Source organism: Scyliorhinus canicula, chromosome 2, assembly GCF_902713615.1.
Source record: "Scyliorhinus canicula chromosome 2, sScyCan1.1, whole genome shotgun sequence".
Taxonomy (NCBI): Eukaryota; Metazoa; Chordata; class Chondrichthyes; order Carcharhiniformes; family Scyliorhinidae; genus Scyliorhinus; species Scyliorhinus canicula.
The window spans coordinates 278,679,564-278,701,631 of NC_052147.1; the positions used below are offsets into that span (position 1 = coordinate 278,679,564).

The following is a 22,068-nucleotide window of genomic DNA, read 5'->3' on the forward strand; positions in this document are numbered from 1 at the left end:
TATTTTTTTGTAAAAGAAAAGGGGAAGGCGCTCCCATTTAAAAGGATCTCTCTCATTCTTCAGACATTCTCATGTACTTAATAGTCATTGAATTACAAGGACAGCACGGTGGCACAGTGGTTAGCACTGCTACCTCATGGCGCCGAGGTCCCAGGTTCGATCCCGGCTCTGGATCACTGTCCGTGTGGAATTTGCACATTCTCCCCATGTTTGTGTAGGTTTTGCCCCCACAACCCAAAGATGTGCAAGGTAGGTGGATTGGCCACACTAAATTGCCCCTAAATTGGAAAAAATGAATTGGCTACTCTAAATTTATTTTTAAACAAGTGATTGAATTACTTTTGAAATGGGGTTTTGTTATGCGGGCAAGCTTGGCACAGCAAGATGCCACATACATCAATGAGACAAATGATAAATTATTCCGTTTTTGGTGATGGTGATTAAGGAATTAATGTTGGCCAAGTAACCAGGGAGAAATATTGGTCCCGTAGGATCTTTCACATCTTGAGCCGCCACCTTGGACCATGTTTGTAGAGACACCCGCAGTGCTGTACAGAGGGAGTTCCAAGATTTTGATCCAGCGACAGTGAAGGAACCAAGTCAGAATGGTGTGAGGCTTGATGGGGAACTTCCAGGTGGTGGTGGTGCTGCCATGCACCTATTGTCCTTGTTCTTCTAGATGGTAGTGGTAGAGTTTGAAAGTGCTGTCAAAGGAAGCTTGGTGAGTCCTTGCAGTAATCTTGTAGATGGTGCACACTGCTACCACTGTGCATCAAATGAAGGTGGTGGACGGGGTGCTAATCAAACGGACTGCTTTATCCTAGATGGTACCGAGCTTCTTGAGTATTAATGGAGGTGCACTTATCCAGGCAAGTGACAAGTATTCCATCAAACTCCTGACTTGTGCCTTTTAGATGTTGGGCGACATATTATACATTTCATTTTGGGTAATATCAAAATTATAACGCAGAATTGGGAAAGTACAGACAAATTGTTTTTATAATTGACTGCCTCGGGGGAAAAAAGAAGTTTCAACTGATGTTCCCGAATGCCTGGAAGAAACATTTTATTTGGAATTCCAAGTAAAACAAAGGATATATTTTTTTTAAAGTTCCAATTTGATGTTAAAGCAATACCCATGTAGTGTGTGCATGCAAATGGTCTCCCAGAGCATCCTTGGGGTATATCCAAGGTACGACTATCAGGAGACGGAGTTTTTCTGGCCAATCAGACGGGTTTATGGCGTGGCTCACTTGCGCTTGCTGGGAATGACATACATTCACATGTGGGGATATGCCTTCTGCAAACAAAAGTAATAATTTTCGTTAGTGTCACAAGTAGGCTTACTGCAATGAAGTTACTGTGAAAATCCATGAGTCACCACACTCCAGCACCTGTTCAGGTACACTGAGGGAGAATTCAGAATGTCCAATTCACCAAACAAGGACGTCTTTCAGGACTTGTGGAAGGAAACCCACACAGACACGGGAGAATGTGCAGACTCCGCACAGACAGTGACCCAAGCCGGGAATCTAACCTGGGACCCTGGCACCCATATTTAAGCTTTGTGCCATTTTAGAATTACACAGACATGGGGCGCCTATAGTTCCCTGTTACTTTCTCCATGGAAACATCATGGCTCACCTAAGCCGACTTACCAACCAATCAGCACCCTCTTTTGCTGTAGTATAAATTGTAGTGATTGTTTGAAATTTGGTATTCTTGTATTTTTCTTGATAAGTGCAAGTTGAAAAGCTTTGGCAACATGCGTCTCCTTCCAACAATAATTAAATTGTGTGCTGTTCTGTTAAGGGCAGCACGGTAGCACAGTGGTTAGCACAGTTGCTTCACAGCAACAGGGTCCCGGGTTCGATTTCTGGTTTGGGTCACTCTGCGGAGTCTGCACATTCTCCCCATGTCTTGTGTGGGTTTCCTCCGGGTCCTCCGGTTTCCTCCGGCAAGTCCCGAAAGATGTGCGCATTTTAGGTGAATCGGACATTCTGAATTCTCCCTCAGTGTACTCGAACGGGCGCCGGAGTGTGGCGGCTAGGGGATTTTCACAGTAGTTTCATTGCAGTGTTAATGTAAGCCTACTTGTGACACTAATAAAGATTATTATTATGACCAAATGAATAACTAATTTAAAGATCTTGTCTCTTTCAGACATTGCTGTTGAACTGCTCCAGAAATCAGCACCAAGTCCCATCCGAAAACTCCGCAAGAAATATGCAGCCCATGTGGCGAGGTAAGTTCATACATTAAGTTGCAGTGGGCAGTTGTCTAATCTCTGTATTTGGTGCTGGATGTTAGTTAATTTGTTTTTGGGTGGACCTGTCAGTTGCAAGAGTTACCAACAAGCATCATTCTTGTTTTCCAGCAGTTACTGAATTTCCTGAGTAGTGGAGGTTTTGTTTTACCACCCTGTCATGTATTTCCTGAGCCACATCTTTTCGCACATAAAGAGTTTTACAGGGAGAAGCCACAAAGTGTTGAGGTTGGAAGGATAAAAACATGGTGGGTGGGTGTGTGTTTGTGATTATAGCTGGCAAGGCTGGTTAATGCGACATTTAGTTTTAAATTTCAATTACTTTTGGGATGTGTCTTTTAGTAATGCCAGATTGTTAGGAAAAGGTAGCTTTCAGAGATTTATATTTGTGTTGGTAAACATTAGAAATTAGATATAGCTTTATGTGTGTTTAATGTAGTGTTTCTGTGACTGGAAGGGTAAAACCTATAGTTAAATTCATGCTGGACAAAGATGTTGTTATGTGCGGGGCTTGGTTAAGTTCCAACTGTGTTTCTATTGTGCTTAAAGAGGACTACACCATGAAGAATTAATAAACAGCATAAGCATATGGGGGTTGCTTGTAACGAAGAGAAGCTTTTAAATTTCAAGTTTATTAATTTGACTGTAGTTGGAGATAGGCAGTGAGAGAACAAGCAGCTCTCTGAGCTCTGTTGGAAGCAGTTGGTTTAGAAGGCTAGAGAGGGAACATTTCTCTCAGTCTTGCCAGTAGAAAAGCCATACCATGGAGTAATGGTTAAGAAAAGAGATGCCAGCAATCTAAAGTCCAGCAAGTTAAGGAGATGATGGAAATAGGGAGTTTCCAAGAAGTCTGGAGTTAACGGAACATAGGAAACTGGGAACTAGAACAAAATACTGTTCAGTAAAGTCACAGAGTTGGAAAGGCATTGGATTGTGAGAGGCTTTAAAGATACCTGCAGGACTGCTAAGGTTTATGAGAAATTACTACAGCTTGGGAGACATCATTTGAAATATTGGATTGGATTTTGTTTATTGTCACATGTACCGAGGTACAGTGAAAAGTTTTGCTGCGAGCAATTCAACAGATCATTAAGTACATGAAAAGAAAAGAAAATACATAATAGGGCAACACAAGGTATACAATGTAGCTGCATAACACCGACATTAAGTGAAGCATACTGGAGTGTAGTGTTAATCAGGTCAGTTCATAAGAGGGTCATTTAGGGGTCTGGTAACAGCAGGGAAGAAGCTGTTTTTGAATCTGTTTGTGCGTGTTCTCAGACTTTTGTATCTCCTGCCCGATGGAAGAAGTTGGAAGAGATAAGTAAGCTGGGTGGGAGTGGTCTTTGATTATGCTGCCTGCTTTCCCCAGGCAGCGGGAGGTGTAGATGGAGTCGATGGATGGGAGGCAGGTTTGTGTGATGGACTGGGCGGTGTTCACAACTCTCTGAAGTTTCTTGCAGTCTTGGGCTGAGCAGTTGCCATACCAGGCTGTGATGCAGCCAGATAGGATGCTTTCTATGGTGCATCTGCAAGAGTTGGTAAGAGTTAATGTGGGCATGCCGAATTTCCTTAGTTTCCTGAGGAAGTATAAGCGCTGTTGTGCGTTCTTGGTAGTAGCATCGACGTGGGTGGACCAGGACAGATTTCTGGAGATTTGAAGCTGCTAGCCATCTCCACCTCGGCCCGTTGATGCTGACAGTGGTGTGTACAGTACTTTGCTTTCTGAAGTCAGTGGCCAGCTCTTCAGTTTTGCTGGCACTGAGGGATAGATTGTTGTCATTACACCACTCCACTAGGTTCTCCATCTCCTTCCTGTATTCTGACTCGTCGTTATTTGAGATCCGGCCCACTATGGTCGTATCGTCAGCAAGCTTGTAGATGGAGTTGGAACCAAATTTTGCAATGCAGTCGAGTGTGTCCACGGAGTACAGTCGGGAGCTAAGCACCCAGCCTTGCCGGACCAAGGTATTGAGGACTATTGTGGAGGAGATGTTGTTGTTTATTTTTACTGATTATGGTCTGTGGGTCAGAAAGTCGAGGATCCAGTTGCAGAGTGAGGAGCCAAGTCCTAGGTTTTGGAGCTTTGATATGAGTTTGGCTGGGATTATGGTGTTGAAGGTGGAGCTGTAGTCAATAAATAATAGTTTGATGTAGGAGTCCTTGTTGTCGAGATGCTCTAGGGATGAGTGTAGGGCCAAGGAGATGGCGCCTGCTGTGGACCGGTTGCGGCGGTATGCGAATTGCAGTGGATCAAGGTGTTCTGGGAGTATGGAGGTGATGCGCTTCATGACCAACCTCTCAAAGCACTTCTTTGCAACTGAAGTCTGGGCCACCAGACGGTAGTCATTCAGGCACTTTGCCTGGTTCTTCTTTGGCACTGGTCTTCTTGAAGCAGGTGGAGACCTCGGAGGGGAGTAGGGACAAGTTAAAGATGTCCACGAACACATCTGGCAGCTGGTCCACGCAGGCTCTGAGTGCATGACCAAGGATCCCGTCCGGACCCGTCCCCTTCCGAAGGTTCACTTTCATTAAAGCCGATCTGACTTCGGAAGTTGTGATGGTGGGTATGGGTGTGATATGGGCTGCTGGGGCACTCTACAGCAGATTGTTGCTTTCCTGCTCGAACCGAGCATATAATGCATTGAGTTCATCGGGGAGGGGTATGCTGTTGCTGGGATGCTGCTCAGCTTTGCTTTGTAGCCCATTATGTTGTTTAGGCCTTGCCATAACCGCCGAGAGTCTGTAATGCTAGTCTGTGATGCTAGCTTGGTCTGAAATAATTGTGGAAATCAGTCACTGGACCTCAAAGAGTTTGTGTAAAGCCTTCAAGACAAAAGAAATCCAGAAGGGGTTGGTATAAAATCCTGGACTGGATTTGTGGTTAAAAGTGAAGCAAAAGCTTTGTTTAAGTGTCATTTGGAAAATCTGGTCTGGATTTCAGAATGAAAACTGCTAAGGGAAAGCATACTTATGAGAGAAGATTTTAAAGTGTGTTTCTGTGAGTTGAGTTTGGAAACTCGTTTGGGCTGCAATTAGGGCAGACTTGAATTTGCAGCCAATGAAGAACTTTTGAAGTGTAGTCACTGTTGTAATAGGGGAAGCAGGACAGCCAATTTATACACCAATCATCTGGGGTGATTCTGAGGAGACATTCACTTGGCATTCAGAGTGGAGAGTGTATTTGCCCACAGTCATCCTCTGTGCTTAAAAGGGACGTGGTATTAATGAGACCATTGTAGATTAATATGTATGTTATAATCCGTGTTAATCTTAAAACTTGTGTGTAATTGTTAAAATGAGGGAGGAGTAAAGGAGGGTGGCACGGTAGCACAGTGGTTAGCGCTGTTGCTTCACAGCTGCAGGGTCCCAGGTTCGATTCCCGCTTGGGTCACTGTCTGTGCGGAGTCTGCACGTTCTCCCCGTGTCTGCGTGGGTTTCCTCCGGGTGCTCCGGTTTCCTCCCACAAATCCCGAAGGACGTGCTTGTTAGGTGAATTGGATATTCCGAATTCTCCCTCTGTGTACCCGAATGGGCGCTGGAGTGTGGTGACGAGGGGATTTTCACAGTAACTTCATTGCAGTCTTAATGTAAGCCTACTTGTGACAATAATAAAGATTATTATAATCCAATTTGTTTCCATGTTTAATACATTATTTTTCTTTGTTTAAAAAATAGCAGTCCCGTGTCTCTCTCCATCTACATTTTATATAAAACTAAATAAAAGTTATGGTCTTTTGAGCTACGCTTCCATTCTGGGATCTTCCCGTCCAGTTGTAACACCAACTGGGATTGTAACAGGATTTGTTGCTCATTCCTGGTCCCCCACGAAGGCGATAGTGGAACTTGTCTTTGAACTTTCAAGCTTTGTTGAATACACATTGCTTTACTAGTGTAGAGCATTATTGTGCTGAGAAAAATCTTGAGTAAAAAATGGTCACTAATAACCTGGCTTCACTGAAATGTTATCAATGATACTGAAAAATCAAGAGGCCCCTCAATCTATCCTCTGCTCTCTATGTTCTGTCCCTAATCACCTACTGATCATCAGCTTGCTGACCAAATCTGAGTTAATGATCCTTGCCTTTTCCACAGGGAGGCCTGTATCTCGCCTTGTGCAATGATGCTTGCTCTTGTCTACATTGAACGATTACGACATCGAAATCCAGAGTACTTGCAACAGATCTCCTCATCTGACCTTTTTCTAATATCCATGGTGAGTGAAAATCATGTCTCTCTCTGTGCTCGTTCGGGTTGTAATTTGGACGGGCTTGTATTGGTCTTTGACAACGTTGGGCTGTCTCCAAGAACTTTGCAGCCAATGAAGAGTTTTTGAAGTGTAGTCTCTGTTATGATACAGGAAGCAGAGCAGTCAATTTGCAGGCAACAAGCTCTCACAAACAGCAATACGATGCTGGCTGGATAATCTGCACTATTGATGGGAATTGAGGGAAATTGGCCAGGACCATTTAATAATAATAATCTTTAGTGTCACAAGAAGGCTAATAGTGCAATGAAGTTGCTGTGAAAAGCCCCTAGTCTCCACACGCCGCCGTCTGTTCGGGTACACAGAAGAATTCAGAATGCCACCTAACAAGCATGTCTTTCAGGACTTGTGGGAGGAAGCCCACACAGACACAGGGAGAATGTGCAGACCCCGGACAGACAGTGACCCAAGCGGGAATCGAACCTGGGACCCTGGCGTTGTGAAGCAACAGTGCTAACCACTGTGCAACCATGCCACCCATTTCCCTGCCATTCTTTGAAATAGTACTCTGGGATCTGTCCATATGAGGGGACAGATGTGGCCTTGGTTCATATTCAAAAGGTGGCACCTCCAATGGAATTGCATTCCCTCAGTACTGTTCAGTGATTTTAACCTGTTTTAAAGTACCTGAATGCTTACTGTTTTTTTCAGTCTTGGTAGTTTGCTGCAATGAGCATGATTGATTCTGCTGTGACGAAAGAGAAAATGCTGGAAAATCTCAGCAGGTCTGGCAGCATCTGTAGGGAGAGAAAAGAGCTAATGTTTCGAGTCCGATGACTCTTTGTCAAAGCTAACAGACAGAGAAAGTGGGAAATATTTATACTGTCGAGTGAGAATGAAAAATGAGTCATAGCCACAGAAACCCAGGGAAATTGGGTGCTAATGACCACAGAAACCAAGAGGAAAGAGTGCCAATGAGAGAACAAAAGATGTGAACGGTCAAACAGCAGAGGATGAACTGTAGATGTGGGGGGAGGGGAAGGGGGAAGCAAAGAGGAGAAAGGTTAAGGAAAGGTGGATAAGATGGGGGGGGGGGGGGGGGGGAATTAAATATATATTAAGAAATGGTGAAAGACAGTTAAAATGAAATGGGATGAAAACAAATGGGTGGAGGTGGGGTAGAGTTGATCATCTGAAATTGTTGAATTCGATGTTCAGGCCGAAAGGCTGTAGCATGCCTAACCGGAAGATGAAATGTTGTTCCTCCAGTTTGCATTGCGCTTCTCTGGAACATTCAGCAGGCCAAGAACAGACATGGGAGCAGGGTCTTTTGTTAAAATGGCAAGCAACAGAATGGTCAGGGTCCTTAATGCGCACAGACCGAAGGTGCTCAGCAAAGCGATCACCCAGTCTGCGTTTAGTCTCTGCTATAGAGGAGACCACATTGGGAGTAGTGAATGCAGTAGACCAAATTGGAAGAGATGCAAGTGAAACGCTGCTTAACCTGGAATGAGTGTTTAGGGCTTGGGATGTTAAGCATGGAAGAGGTAAAGGGGCAGGGGCAGGTGTTACACCTTCTGCGTTTGCATGGGGCGGTGCCATGGATGATGGGAGAGGTACTGGGTATGGTGGAGGAGTGGACTAGATTGTCTCAGAGGGAACAGTCTCTGCGGAATGCTGACAGAGGGAGTGAAGGGAAGATGTGCTGGAGTTGGCAAAAATGGCGGAGGATTATGCTTTGCATACGGAGGCTGGTGGGATGAAATGTGAGAACAAGGAGGACTCAATCCTTGTTCTGGGAGGGAGTGGAGGGGGCGAGGGTAGTGGCGCGGGAGATGGACTGCACAGTGTTGAGGGCCCTGTCCACAACTGTAGGTGGGAAATCACAGCTGAGGAAGAAGGAACACATTTTCGAAGCACCATTTTGAAAAGTGACATCATCGGAACAAATGCGACAGACGGCGAAGGAGTTGAAAGAAAGAAATTGAGTCCTTAGAGGGTGTAGGGTGTGAAGAGCTGTAGTCCAGTTAGCTGTGGGAGTCAGTGGGCTTGTTGTGGACATTAGTGGATAGTCTATTGCCGGAAATGGAGACAGAAAGATCAAGGAAGGGAAGTGTCTGAGATGGACCAGGTGAAAGTGATGGAGGGGTGGAAACTGGAAGCGAAGTTGATGAATTTTCCCAGGTCCGGGCGAGAGCATGACGCGGCACCAAAATAGTTATCAATGTAGCAGTAAAGGAGTTGTGGGAGGGGGCCCGGATAGGCCTGGAACAAGGAATGTTCCACATACCCCATAAAAAGGCAAGCGTAGCTAGGAACATGCGAGTACCCATTGCTACACCTTTGATTTGGAGAAAGTCAGATGAGTTAAAGGAGAAGTTGTTGAGAGATAGAACGAGTTCAGCCAGGCGGATGAGAGTGTTGGTGGATGGGAATTGTCCGGGCCTCTTCGATTCTGCTGTGCCTTCTTTCCCCCATCACAGCCCCAGCTCCAACTCTAGATCCTTCTCGATGGAATTAATCTAGAATCTTCCCTAGGTCCATTAGTTGCTAACCTGCTCGGGATAACAGGAAATAGGTCTACCCAATCTACTCTATTTAAATCCTCTATAATTACTGCACTTCAGAATAATTTGATGTGAAGCTTCCAAGGCATTAGTTTAAGGCACTGTATAATTGCAAATAATGTCTTCACTATTTTAGCAAATACTTGTAGGCTGGTAATGGTCTATCAAAAAATATTTCTAACTTAAGAAGTTCAGAAAACCATTTTATTAGACCCGGCTACTTTTAGCCAGAGCTCCTAGTGTGACTGCCCATTTGTTTTCAAGCATTTTTGGCTGTGTTACAGATGGTTGCCAGTAAGTATTTGTATGACGAGGGAGAAGAAGAGGAGGTGTTTAATGACGAGTGGGGAGCTGCAGGCAAGCTGGACGTTCAAGTGGTGAACACGCTGGAGATGAACTTTCTGCGAGCAATCGTAAGTTATCTGAGCTGTCCATTCGATGGATTACTATATTAAAAGTCTTGCATCCAAGGTAAACCTCGCACTTGAAACGCTTTACCTGACATTCTTGCTGGATGAAATAAAATAGCACACCCAACGCGCTGTCATTATCCCCATGAGAGACATGGTGTACCACTGGATAAATATGGTGTATAATATGATAAATGTTATATTAAGGTTAATGATGTGAAGTTCCACCAAATGATAATACTAGTAAGGGCTGGAGCAGGAGCTCCAGTGTCACCCTGTGTATCTCTCTCGTGGTTGCTGCTTACAAGTCCCTGCACCAGCATCAGACCATTGTAAAACACCTTTTTGGCATTTGCTCTGAAAGCCACTTTGGGGACAAGGACCAGCAGGCATCATATAATTTCTCCTTGCAATCGCATGGACTCATAAAATGATACAACAGAGAAGGAATCTATTCAACCTGTTGTGTTTGTTCATGGCTCTTGCTCCTCTGTTTTTTTCACCCCACGTCCCTGTCGATTTTCCCTTCAAATATTTATGAAATCCTCTTTTGGAAGATACTATTGAGTCTGTTTCCTCCACCTTTCCAGGCAGAAGATTCCAGATCAAACAACTCTTTTTTTTTTTAAACTTTCCTCATATTACTCTCTGGTTCTTTTGCCAATCACCTTGAATTTCCGTCCTCTGGTTACCAGTCTTCAACCACTGAAGATAGTTTCTCCGTTACTTTGTCAAAGCCATTCATGACTATAAACAGTTCTATCAAGTTTTAGAGCAAAGAAAGGTACATCACAGGGACCGGCCCTTCGGCCCTCCATACCTGTGCCGACCATGCTGCCTGTCTACACTTGTGGTCCGTATCCCTCTTTTCCCATCCTATTCATGCATTTGTCAAGACGCCCCTTGAACGTCACTATCATACCTGCTTCCAGCAGCGAGTTCCAGGAACCCACTCCTCTCTGTGTAAAAAAAAACTTTCCTCGCACATCTCCTCTAAACCTTGCCCCTCACACCTTCAACCTATGTTCTCTGGTAATTGAGTCTTCCACCCTGGGAAAAAGCTCCTGACTATCCACTCTGTCCATGCCCCTCATAATTTTGTAGACTTCTATCAGGTCGTCCCTCAACCTCCGTCATTCCAGTGAGAACAAACCAAGTTTATCGAGCCTCCTCATAGCTAATATCCTCCATACTAGGAAATATTCTGGTAAATCGCTTCTATACCCTTTCCAAAGCCTCCACATCCTTTTGGTAGTGAGGCGACCAGAATTGTGGCCTAACTAAGGTTCTGTACTGCTGCAGCATGACTTGCCAATTTTTATACTCAGTGCCCCGGCCGATGAAGGCAAGCATGCCGTATGTCTTCTTGACTACCTTCTCCACCTGTGTTGCCACTTTCAGCGATCTGTGGACCTGTACACCCAGATCCCTCTGTGTGTTAATACTCTTAAGGGCTCTGCCATTTACTACATACTTCCCACCTGTATTAGATGTACCAAAATGCATTAGCTCACATTGGTCCGGATTAAACTCCATCTGCTGTCTCTCCGCCCAAGTCTCTATCCTGCTGTATCCGCTGACGGTCCTCATCGCTATCTTGGCAAAGTTCCACCAACTTTGCGTTGTCCGCAAACATCTCTTAGCCTTGCGGCTCTAAGGAGAACAGTTTCTCAAATAGAAGCTGTAGGTGCTGGAAATGCTCAGCAAGTCAGACCGCATCCGTGAAGAGAGAAACAAAGTCAACATTTCATGTCTATGACCTTTCATCGGAACAGTGAGTGTAGGTAAACTTTTCCTCACGCAGTCTGTCTCACACTGCTGCTGACCAACTGATTCCAGCAGGGTGGGAGGAAGTGAGATAACCTTAAGTACTGAGGAGATGTGTCACTTGCAGCACCTCTTCAAAACATTGAGTTGAAAGTGACCTTCAGGCTGAGAGCCTCTCTACAGTCTCGGGGAGCTAAACAGCTCTGTCTCCCAGACCAGGGGGCAGCTTGTTATCTCACACAGTCCTCCCCCTGTATGAAATTGAGAGAGCCAGGGCAGCACGGTGGCGCAGTGGGTTAGCACTACTGCCTCATGGCGCCGAGGTCCCAGGTTCGATCCCGGCTCTGGGTCACTGTCTGTGTGGAGTTTGCACATTCTCTCCGTGTTTGCGTGGGTTTCGGCCCCACAACCCAAAGATGTGCAGGCTAGGCGTATTGACCACGCTAAAATTGCCCCTTAATTGGAAAAAATTAATTGGGTACTCTAAAAAATTTTTTAAAGAAATTGAGAGAGCCATTGTTTGTTACAAAAATAGAAAGGAATATTTCTTGCAGCGTGCGATGTATCACCAGAGTTGCCAAGTGGAGAATAAGACTCAAATTGAGGGTCCCCAGGAGAGTTAGAAAGCTGCTTTATCAGAAGACTTCAAATAAAGATTTTGGGTATTTTTACCTTGGAAGTGGACGAGTATTGTGAACAAGGTGTATATTCTCCGAGATCACCTTTCTGACCCAGTTGACTTTTATCAACACTAAGCTTCTGCTGTTTCACTGTGCATTAGTAGCTGCTCGTTGTCCAGCGGTGCAGGGTTGAAAAAGAAGTTTATTTGTTGTCTGTAACATCACAGCTTATACCTAAATGTTGCTCTTTTTGGTGGCTTTGCAGGATTGGAACCTGTATGTGAATACCCAGGAATTCTTTGAGCTTTTGAGCCGATTGGAGGGAAGGTACGTGTTGGTGAGAAACGCTTGCTACAGATTGATGTGTTACAGAGCTGAAATTTACACTGGTGAAATGAGTAAGCCAGACAACAAAGTCACGGATGTGGCATCGGTGACGTTTTAGCCACTTGATTACTTTTTAGTAGAAAGTGCCTTGCACAACTCACGAACCATAAGTAAATGTATTTTGCATCTATTTTTATTTAACGGACATCTACCACCATTCAGTAACCAAAGAAGTAATGCAACAATCTTAACTATTTGTCTTGCCAGTTTACCAAGAAATGCCCAAAATATTTAGAGTTCACCTGCATGAGGTCTCATACCGAACAGCAATGTCCATAACTCAATTTTATTTACTGATCCGAAAAACCAATTGGCTTTATCGGGATTTCCAATTAGTCTCATGTCCAATGCATTGGTCGCAACATCGTTGTGTATTGTAGAATGGCTCCAGAGAACACTTGAAACTGTGTAAGTTCCTTCAGCAAACGTAAAGTTATTTCTCTCAGCACCCTCAGCCCGCCGAGGGTAACAAACTACAGCTGTCCCCAGCTGCCAACCTGGCCAGATGTTATCAGCCGTAGATGATAAAAGGTCAAAATCCTGTAACTCCCTCCCTGACAGCACTGTGGGAGTGCCTACAACTCGGACTGCAGCGGTTCAAGAAGGCTGCTCCCCACCACCTAGGGCAATTAGGGATGGGTAATAAATGTTGGCACCACAACCACCACGACAGACACTACTGGAAGACCTACTGGACGCAAGTATCCGAAAGAAAGGGAACTGTAGCGACATGTATGACCGACTGGTAGAAAAGGACGACACCGTACTGGACGCAACAAGAAAGAAATGGGAGGATGACCTGGGGATTGAGATAGGGTGGGGACTCTGGAGCGAAGCACTGCATAGGGTCAACTCCACCTCCACGTGCGCAAGGCTCAGCCTGACGCAACTAAAAGTGGTACATAGAGCCCACTTAAGAAGAAACCGTATGAGTAGGTTCTTCCCGGAGGTGGAGGACAGATGTGAACGGTGCCAAAGAGGCCCGGCCAACCACGCCCACATGTTCTGGTCTTGCCCCAGACTTGTGGAGTACTGGACAGCTTTCTTCGAGGCTATGTCCAAAGTGGTGGGGGTGGGGGTGGAGCCATGTCCGATAGTGGCGGTCTTCGGGGTTTCAGACCAGCCTGATCTATTCCTGGGGAGGAGGGAGGGCGTCCTTGCCTTTGCCTCCCTGATCGCCCACCGTAGAATCCTGTTTGGCTGGCGGTCAGCAACACCACCCAGAGCTGCAGACTGGCTGTCCGACCTCTCGGAATCTCTCCAAATGGAGAAAATCAAATTCGCCATCCGAGGGTCAGACAACAGAACGTGGGAGCCATTCATGCAATTGTTCCGGGACCTGTTTATGGCCAACGAACAAGAGGAAGAATAGTCGGGTGGCCAAGAATCAGGGGAAAATGGACGGGAATCGGGGGAAGGTAGCCGGGGGGGGGGGGGGGGGGGGGGGGGGGCTACGGGTTCGTTATGGGGGTTTGATGGCAAGCTAAGGCCCAAAACCAAATTGTAAATAAATGCCTATAAACATGTGCCTCGGCCATATTGGGGAACGTAAAATATGTACGCCGGCCTAAGGGGCCGGCCACAGCTGTTATTATGAAGATGATTACCTGTAAATATACATGTTAATTTTTGCATGTTTTTTTTTTCTAATAATTTGTAATTTGTTGGATATAAAATATGAAAACTCAATAAAAAAACATTTCATTAAAAAAAATAACAATAAATGTTGGCCTAACCAGCGACACCCACACCCCATAAATTAATTTTTTTTTAAACTAATGAACCCAGCCCCCTCAATTAGATGTAAAAAAAAGTCCCATGGCGCTGTTTTGTAGAAAAATATGCAAGTTCTCTAAGCTCTCCTAGACAATACTTATCTCGCAACCAGTGTTGCTAACAAAGATAAGCTGGTCATTAACACATTGCCACCTCTGGGATCTCGCTGTGTCTGCATTGGCTGTTCTGTTTCTTTCTCCCCGAACAGGCGCCAGAATGTGGTGACTAGGGGCTTTTCACAGAAACTTCATTTGAAGTGTACTTTTTTTAAAAATAAATTTAGATTAGCCAATTATTTTTTCCAATTAAGGGGCAATTTAGCGTGGCCAATCCACCTACTCTGCACATTTTTGGGTTGTGGGGGCGAAACCCACGCAGACACGGGGAGAACGTGCAAACTCCACACGGACAGTGACCCAGAGCCGGGATCGAACCTGGGACCTCAGCGCCGTGAGGCGGTTGTGCTAACCACTAGGCCACCGTGCTGCCCTATTTGAAGTGTACTTGTGACAATAAGCGATTTTCATTTCATTTTTTTCCATTTTCATTTCTTACACAAAAGTGCTTTGTTGGCTGTAAGTCACTTTGAGATGTCTGGAGGTCAGGGATTGACATCAGAAATGGGAGCTGGAGTAAGGCATACATTCCTGACAGCCTTCTCTGTCATTCAGCAAGATCATGGCTGATCTTCTACCTCCACTCCGCTTTTCCTGTTCTACAAACAAAGAGCAAAGAAAAGTACAGCACAGGAACAGGCCCTTCGGCCCTCCAAGCCCGTGCCGACCATGCTACCCGACTAAACTAATATCTTCTAAAAGAACAAAGAAAAGTATAGCACAGGAACAGGCCCTTCGGCCCAATACCCCTTGATTCCTTCAGTGTCCAAAACAATTATCAATTTCTGTCTTTACTGAATGCACTGACTGCACCCACAGCCCTTTAGGGTGGTGAATTCCAACGATTCAAAACCCTCTGGGTGAAGAAATTTCTCATCTCCGTCTGAAATTCTCTTCAGGTTAACGTGCAGGTTCAGTCTGCAGTTTCGACGGCAAATGCAATGTTAGCATTCATGTCGAGAGGGCTAGAATACAAGAGCAGGGATGTACTTCTGAGGCTGTATAAGGCTCTGGTCAGACCCCATTTGGAGTATTGTGAGCAGTTTTCGGCCCCGTATCTAAGGAGTGGTGTGCTGGCCTTGGAAAGGGTCCAGAGGAGGTTCACAAGAATGACCCCTGGAATGAAGAGCTTGTCGTATGAGGAACAGTTCAGGGCTCTGAGTCTGTACTTGTTGCGTTTAGAAGGATGAGGGGGATCTTATTGAAACTTACAGGATACTGTGAGGCCTGGATAGAGTGGACATGGAGAGGATGTTTCCACTTGTGGGAAAAGCTAGAACCAGAGGACATAATCTCAGACTAAAGGGACAATCCTTTAAAACAGAGATGAGGAGGCATTTCTTCAGTCAGAGGCTGGGAATCTGTGGAACTCATTGCCGCAGAAGGCTGTGGAGGCCAAATCATTTGAGTGTCTTTAAGACAGAGATAGATAGATTCTTGATTAATACGGGGACCAGGGGTTATGGGGAGAAGGCAGGAAAATAGGGATGCAAAAAATATTAGGTAGGAATGAATGGCGGAGCAGACTCGATGGGCCGAGTGCCTAATTCTACTCCTGTGTCTTATGGTCTTATGAAATGATTGACTTCTTATCTTCTGACCCCCTAGCTCTAGACTCTCCAGCCAGGGGAATCAGCCTCTCAACATCTGAAGATGAAAAGTAAATGCAACATCTTTCTTTTAGCCACCTTTCTATTAGCACTGCTCACAGTTTTGAGAGACAATAGTGTTTGTCCGCTGTAAGACCAATTTCAGTGTTGTAGTCAGCCGCAAAGTGACACACCAAACGTGCACAAAGCACAGGTCGCGAAACTGCACTGGGCCCCAGGCCATGAAAGGCACAGATGCAACATTTGCATTGGTTGTTGTTCCTGGTGGCTCCTTCAGACCGTACATTGCCTTGACTACCTTGCCATGTTTCCATCGCCCACCGGCTTCCATCGGTGGCGTATAATGAAGGCGAGTGGTAGCCATCAGTGTTTGTATTCAGAAATTTTCTTTGGAACTGGATAAAAAGCTATTGGAAAAGAACATTTTCCATGAGAAAATAAAGGAGCAGTTCTTGAAGGCTTCTAGACTAGAATCATGGAGTCATACATCAGAGGAGGAAGCCTTTCAGCCCATCGTGTCTGTGCCAGGTTTTTGAAAGAGCTTTTCTACTAGTAATAATAATCTTTATTATTGTCACAAGTAGGCTTACATTAACATTGCAATGAAGTAACAGTGAAAATTCCTGAGTCGCCACATTCCGGCGCCTGTTCGGGTACACAGGGAGAATTCAGAATATCCAAATTACCTTTCAGCACGTCTTTCGGGACTTGTGGGAAGAAACCGGAGCACCCGGAGGAAACCCACGCAGACACGGGGAGAACGTGCAGACTCCGCACAGACAGTGACCCAAGCCGGGAATCGAACCTAGGACCCTGATGCTGTGAAGCAACAGTGCTAACTACTGTGCTACCATGCTGCCTATCCCACTGCCCTGCAGATCTGTCCTTATCAAGCAAATATACAATTGTTTTTAAAAATGTATTATTGAATCTTGTTTCCCCCCTCCCCCTGGGTCAGTGGGGCTATGTGGTCCATATGCACTCATTGCCTCATCTTCCCCTGGTATTTGTCACTGCTGATGGGAGGAGATTTTGCATCCAGATGGCTTTCCGTGGAGCTGCTTTTGATAATCTTTAGTTCAGGAATTGCAGTCTGGAGCATAGGGACAAATGAAAATATCATTACAGATGCCAGCTGATGTAACAGTGATGAGGCCTTTCATTTACATAACGCCTTTTGTGACCTCCGGATGTGCCAAAGTGCCTTACCGCCAGTTACATACGTTTTAAGTCACTATTGTAATGCTTGGAAATTGACAGTCAGTTTGCTCCCAAAAACAGCTGTCTGATAATGTGGCCAGGGCATCTGTTTTTAGTGATGTTCACTCTGAGGGATTTGTATTGGTCAGCACACTGGAGGTAACTCCCCTGCTCTTCAAAAAAAGTGGAGAGGATGCACAGAACCTCTGACAATGCAGTACTCCTTCAAGTACTGCACTGGAATGTCGACCTAACCCTAGATGCTCACGCTCATTTCTCTGGACTGGAAAGAACCCACAACCTTCTGACTCGGAGTCCCCAGAACTACCCGCAGAACCATGAGAGACCTGTAACTGAGAAGCTGTGTTTTGTCAGTAACCATTGTAACTGCAGTGGTGTAACATTGTGTATACCCTTGCTGCGGGACATTATGCAACATTAACGAGCTCGCCTTACCCAATGCTGTTGGAAGGAAGTTACGGAAGGTAAACAGCAACACATCACACACCCTTCCAAGCCTTTTAGGTTTTAATATTGTGCCTCCACATTTTGCAGGGTTGCAGAGTCGCAAGGACTGAAAAGAGGCTGGTTCACATACACTGACCTGTGCGTGATACTGGAGCAGGCACTGTGGCAACAAGCGTTTACAGAACTCTACCAGCATGTTGTGAAGGTAGTGTGCAGTCACACTCTTATTAATACTTTTATAAAAGGGAATGAGGAAGCTGTAGATTAGTAAATGCACGTATTTGATTTTCATTTCACAGAAAAGTTCCCTATGAGACACTGCAGTGCAGGCAACTCTAGAACAACTGTGTTGAATACAAAAGGCATGTTATGACCACAGTTTTTTAATTTAGCACCAGGCATACCAAAATGTATGGTATCAGCCTGGTGAAGCTACAACACAGGACTACTTACATGCCAGACTACATAAGCAGCGAGCAATAAGACAGAACTAAGTGATTCCACAACCAGAAGATTAGATCTAAGCTCTGCAGTCCTACCACATTCAGACATAAATAGTGGTGGGCAATTAACTCACTGGTGGAGGAGGCTGCACAAATATCCCCATCCTCATTGGTGGAACAGCCCAGAACATCAATGCAAAAGATGAGACTGAAATATTTTCAAAACTCTTCAGCCAGAAGGGGCGAGTAGATGAACCATCTCTGCCTACTCCAGAGGTCCCCAGCATCACAGATACCAGTCTTCAGCCAAATCAATTTGTGCTACGTGAAGCCACATCCTGCAAATGCTGCGGACCCTGACAATATTCCAACAATAGTCCTGAAGACTTGTGCTCGAGAGCTTGCCGGACCTCTAGCCAAGCTGTTCCAGTACAGCTACAACACTGCTATCTACCCGGCAATGTGGAAAACTGCCCAGGGTGTGTCCTATAAACATAAAGCAGGACAAATCTAACCCAGCCAATTACCCCGTGAGCCTACTCTCAATCATCAACAGTGCTATCAAGTGGTACATGCTTATCAATACCCTGCACACTGCTCAGTTTGGGTTCCTCCAGGGCCACTCGGCCCCTGACCTCATTACATTGGCGGCATGGTAGCACAGTGGTTAGCATTATTGCTTCACAGCACCAGGGTCCCCAGTTCAATTCCCGCTTTGGTCACTGTCTGCGGAGTCTGCACGTTCTCCGTGTTGGCGTGGGTTTCCTCCGGGTGCTCCGGTTTCCTCCCACAAGTCCCGAAAGAAGTGCTTGTTAGGTGAATTGGACATTCTGAATTCTCCCTCTGCGTACCTGAACAGGCACCAGAGTGTGGCAACTCAGGGCTTTTCACAGTAACTTCATTGCAGTGTTAATGAAGCCTACTTGTGACAATAATAAAGATTATTATTATCATACTGAAGCAGCCCATGTCCAAGGGCAGCAAGGCCTGAACAATATTGAACCTTGGGCTGAGAAATGGCAAGTAACCATCGTGCCACACAAATGCAGTAATGACCATCTCTAACAAGAGAGAATCTAATCATTGGCCCTTGACACTCAATGGCATGATCATTGCTGGGTTCCCCACTATCAACATCAAGAGGGGTTACTATTGACCAGAAAGTGAACTTGACGAGCCATATAAATACTGTGGCTACAAGTGCAGGTCAGAGGCTAGGAATCCTCTGGTGAGTAACTCACCTCCTGACTCACCACAAAATGTCCACCATCTACAAGTCACAAGACAATACTTTCCACTTGTCTGGATGAGTCGCAGCTCCAAGAGCACTCGAGAAGCTTGACACCAGCCAGAACAATGCAGCCTCCTTGATTGGCACCCCTTCCACAAACATTTACTCCTGACACCACTGACAAACAGTGGCAGCAGTGTGTGCCATCTACAAAATGCACTGCAGGAACTCACCAAGCCTCCTTAGCAGAGCCTCCCAAACCCACAACCACTATCATCTAGAAGGTCAAGGGCATTAGACACATGGGAGCACCACTTCCTGGAAATTTCCCCCGGGATTATTATTTAAACGATAAAATATTAAAGCATGCCGCTGTGCAGAGAGACCTGGGTGTGCTAGTGCATGAGTCACAGAAAGTTGGTTTACAGGTGCAACAGGTGATTAAGAAGACAAATGGAATTTTGTCCTTCATTGCTAGAGGGATGGAGTTTAAGACTAGGGAGGTTATGTTGCAATTGTATAAGGTGTTAGGCCACACCTGGAGTATTGTGTTCAGTTTTGGTCTCCTTACTTGAGAAAGGACATACTGGCACTGGAGGGTGTGCAGAGGAGATTCACTAGGTTAATCGCAGAGCTGAAGGTTGGATTACGAGGAGAGGTTGAGTAGACTGGGACTGTACTCGTTGGAATTTAGAAGGATGAGGGGGGATCTTATAGAAACATTTAAAATTATGAAGGGAATAGGTAGGATAGATGCGGGCAGGTTGTTTCCACTGGCGGGTGCAAGCAGAACTAGGGGACATAGCCTCAAAATAAGGGGAAGTTGATTTAGGACTGAGTTTAGGAGGAACAACTTCACCCAAAGGGTTGTGAATCTATGGAATTCCTTGCCCAGTGAAGCAGTTGAGGCTCCTTCATTAAATGTTTTTAAGGTAAAGATAGATAGTTTTTTGAAGAATAAAGGGATTAAGGGTTATGGTGTTCGAGCCGGAAAGTGGAGCTGAGTCCACAAAAGATCAGCTATTATCTCATTGAATGGTGGAGCAGGCTCGAGGGGCCAGATGGCCTGCTCCTGCTCCTAGCTCTTATGTTCTTGTGTATCACACACCTTCCTGACTTGGAAGTATATCAACACTGGGTCAAAATCCTGGAAGTCCCTCCCTAACAGCACTGTGGATGTACGGAAACCGCATGGACTGCAACAGTTCAAGAGGCAGTTTATCATCACCTCCTGATGGGCAATAGGAGATGGACAATAAATAATCTTTATTATTGTCACAAGTAATCTAACATTAACACTGCAATGAAATTACTGTGAAAAATCCCCAGTCGCCACATTCCGGCGCCTGTTCAAGTACACTGAGGGAGAATTCAGAATGTCCAATTCAACTAACAAGCACGACTTTCGGGACTTGTGGGAGGAAACCCACACAGACACGGGGAGAACGTGCAGACTCCGCACAGACAGTGAGCCAAGCCGGGAATCGAACCTGGGACCCTGGCGCTGTGAAGCAATAATGCTAGCCACTGGGCTACCGTGCCACCTCATGCTGGCCTAGCCAGCAATGCGCACACCCCAAAAAAGAATGAAAAAGTAAATTATCATGATATGTCAGCTTTCATGGTAATTTTTCTGGAAATCAACACAATTTCCCAACTTGTTGAAGTGCGATTCGTACTCACCGCTGGGAACCTCTTCCTAGACAATAGCCGCCACATCACCTGCCTGGATGGGAATTCTTGCCGTTCCTTGCAAGCTGGATATGGACACTAGATCTGCTTCAAATCTGAGCTCATTACCCTTTGTCCCAACAGCCCCATCAGAGACTCCTGCCATCAGTTCAGCGTATCACAATAGGGACTTTGTTTTCAATTGGCTGGTTGCTATCCTTGTCAATTCAGGGTCCCTGTGACCTCTTTTTAAAACAAATCTCTATCTTTCAAACGGATATTCAAAAGTCCCAGAGTTGGGAGAATCATGAAGTAAAGTATTTCTCTCCACCCCTGGTTTTACTGGGTCAGACCTCATTCCCGAGTCAATGCTCTGTGTAGCTGGCACATGGCAAGGTGAAGGTGTTCCCAAACTGTGGTTTGTAACCCCCCAATGCCCTGTCTGGAAACTCTAGCTGGACAGCCCTCAATGCACTAGATCGGTGCTGTCAGACAGCCCAGCCAGAGGTGGACAGGGTTCAATGTCACAACGACTTTTTAGCAGGTTTTTTTGTGTGGGTCTGGGCCTGAATGCTGATTCTGCTGCACTGACTGAGTGGGAGAAAACAGAGGTCACGTGACTTGGCTGGGGAAGTGACAGGTGGCTTCAAACATCACTGTTTCTGTACCTATAGTACAGGCTCCTTACCCTTGGCGAGCAACCCTGCTTCACAGGCAGTGGCAGCTAGGCCAAAAGGGTGGATGGTGGAATAGGATTGGGTGTGCATGCGAAGGAAGGGGGTTGGGTTTCTGTCTGGTCATTGGGGGAGGGGTTGGGAAGAGGGACTGCTGAGTGTGTGGGGGAGAGGGGCCACTGAGTGAGTGGCAGGTTTGCACTTTGTGAAGAGGAGCAAGCGAGTGTGTGTAAAGGGATTGAGAAGAAGGCCTACTGAGTGAGTGGCGGGGGTGTGGGGGGCGATTAGGAAGACGAGCTGCTGAATGAATTTGCAGGAAGGGCCAGGAGGGGAATTTGGGAAGAGAGGTTGGCATGTGTGTTTAATGGGGAGAGAGGAGCTGATTACAGTTGGGGTGGGGTTTGAGGGGCTAAGCTGAGACATCTGCCATTGGGGAATATGGGGAGCTTGGCAGAAACCTACATGGATACATAAAGTAAGATTTTTACAAAACACTTCAAAACCAATGTTCTTATTTATCTGAGGTAAATGTTGATCTATTATACAGAAACTTTAATAATTATATGCTGAATCTTACAATGCTGCTTTATTACTGTTTTGTATTTGCTGGTGCCTGGGGTTGTGATAATTTTCAGGTGTTAAAATTGATTCATAT

General features: G+C 45.6%; 1 protein-coding gene across 3 annotated transcripts in view; it reads left to right on the forward strand.

The window, feature by feature from the left end:
- The window catches only part of cnppd1 (cyclin Pas1/PHO80 domain containing 1), a 39,778-nt gene that overhangs the window by 10,926 nt on the left and 6,784 nt on the right, over positions 1–22,068 (forward strand). For all 3 annotated transcript variants that reach the window (XM_038790114.1, XM_038790115.1, XM_038790116.1), the window contains exons 3-7: positions 2,164–2,245; positions 6,362–6,482; positions 9,325–9,453; positions 12,103–12,164; positions 17,482–17,599. In XM_038790114.1, the coding sequence (XP_038646042.1) occupies positions 2,164–2,245; positions 6,362–6,482; positions 9,325–9,453; positions 12,103–12,164; positions 17,482–17,599 (512 nt within the window). The remainder of the gene's footprint in view (positions 1–2,163; positions 2,246–6,361; positions 6,483–9,324; positions 9,454–12,102; positions 12,165–17,481; positions 17,600–22,068) is intronic.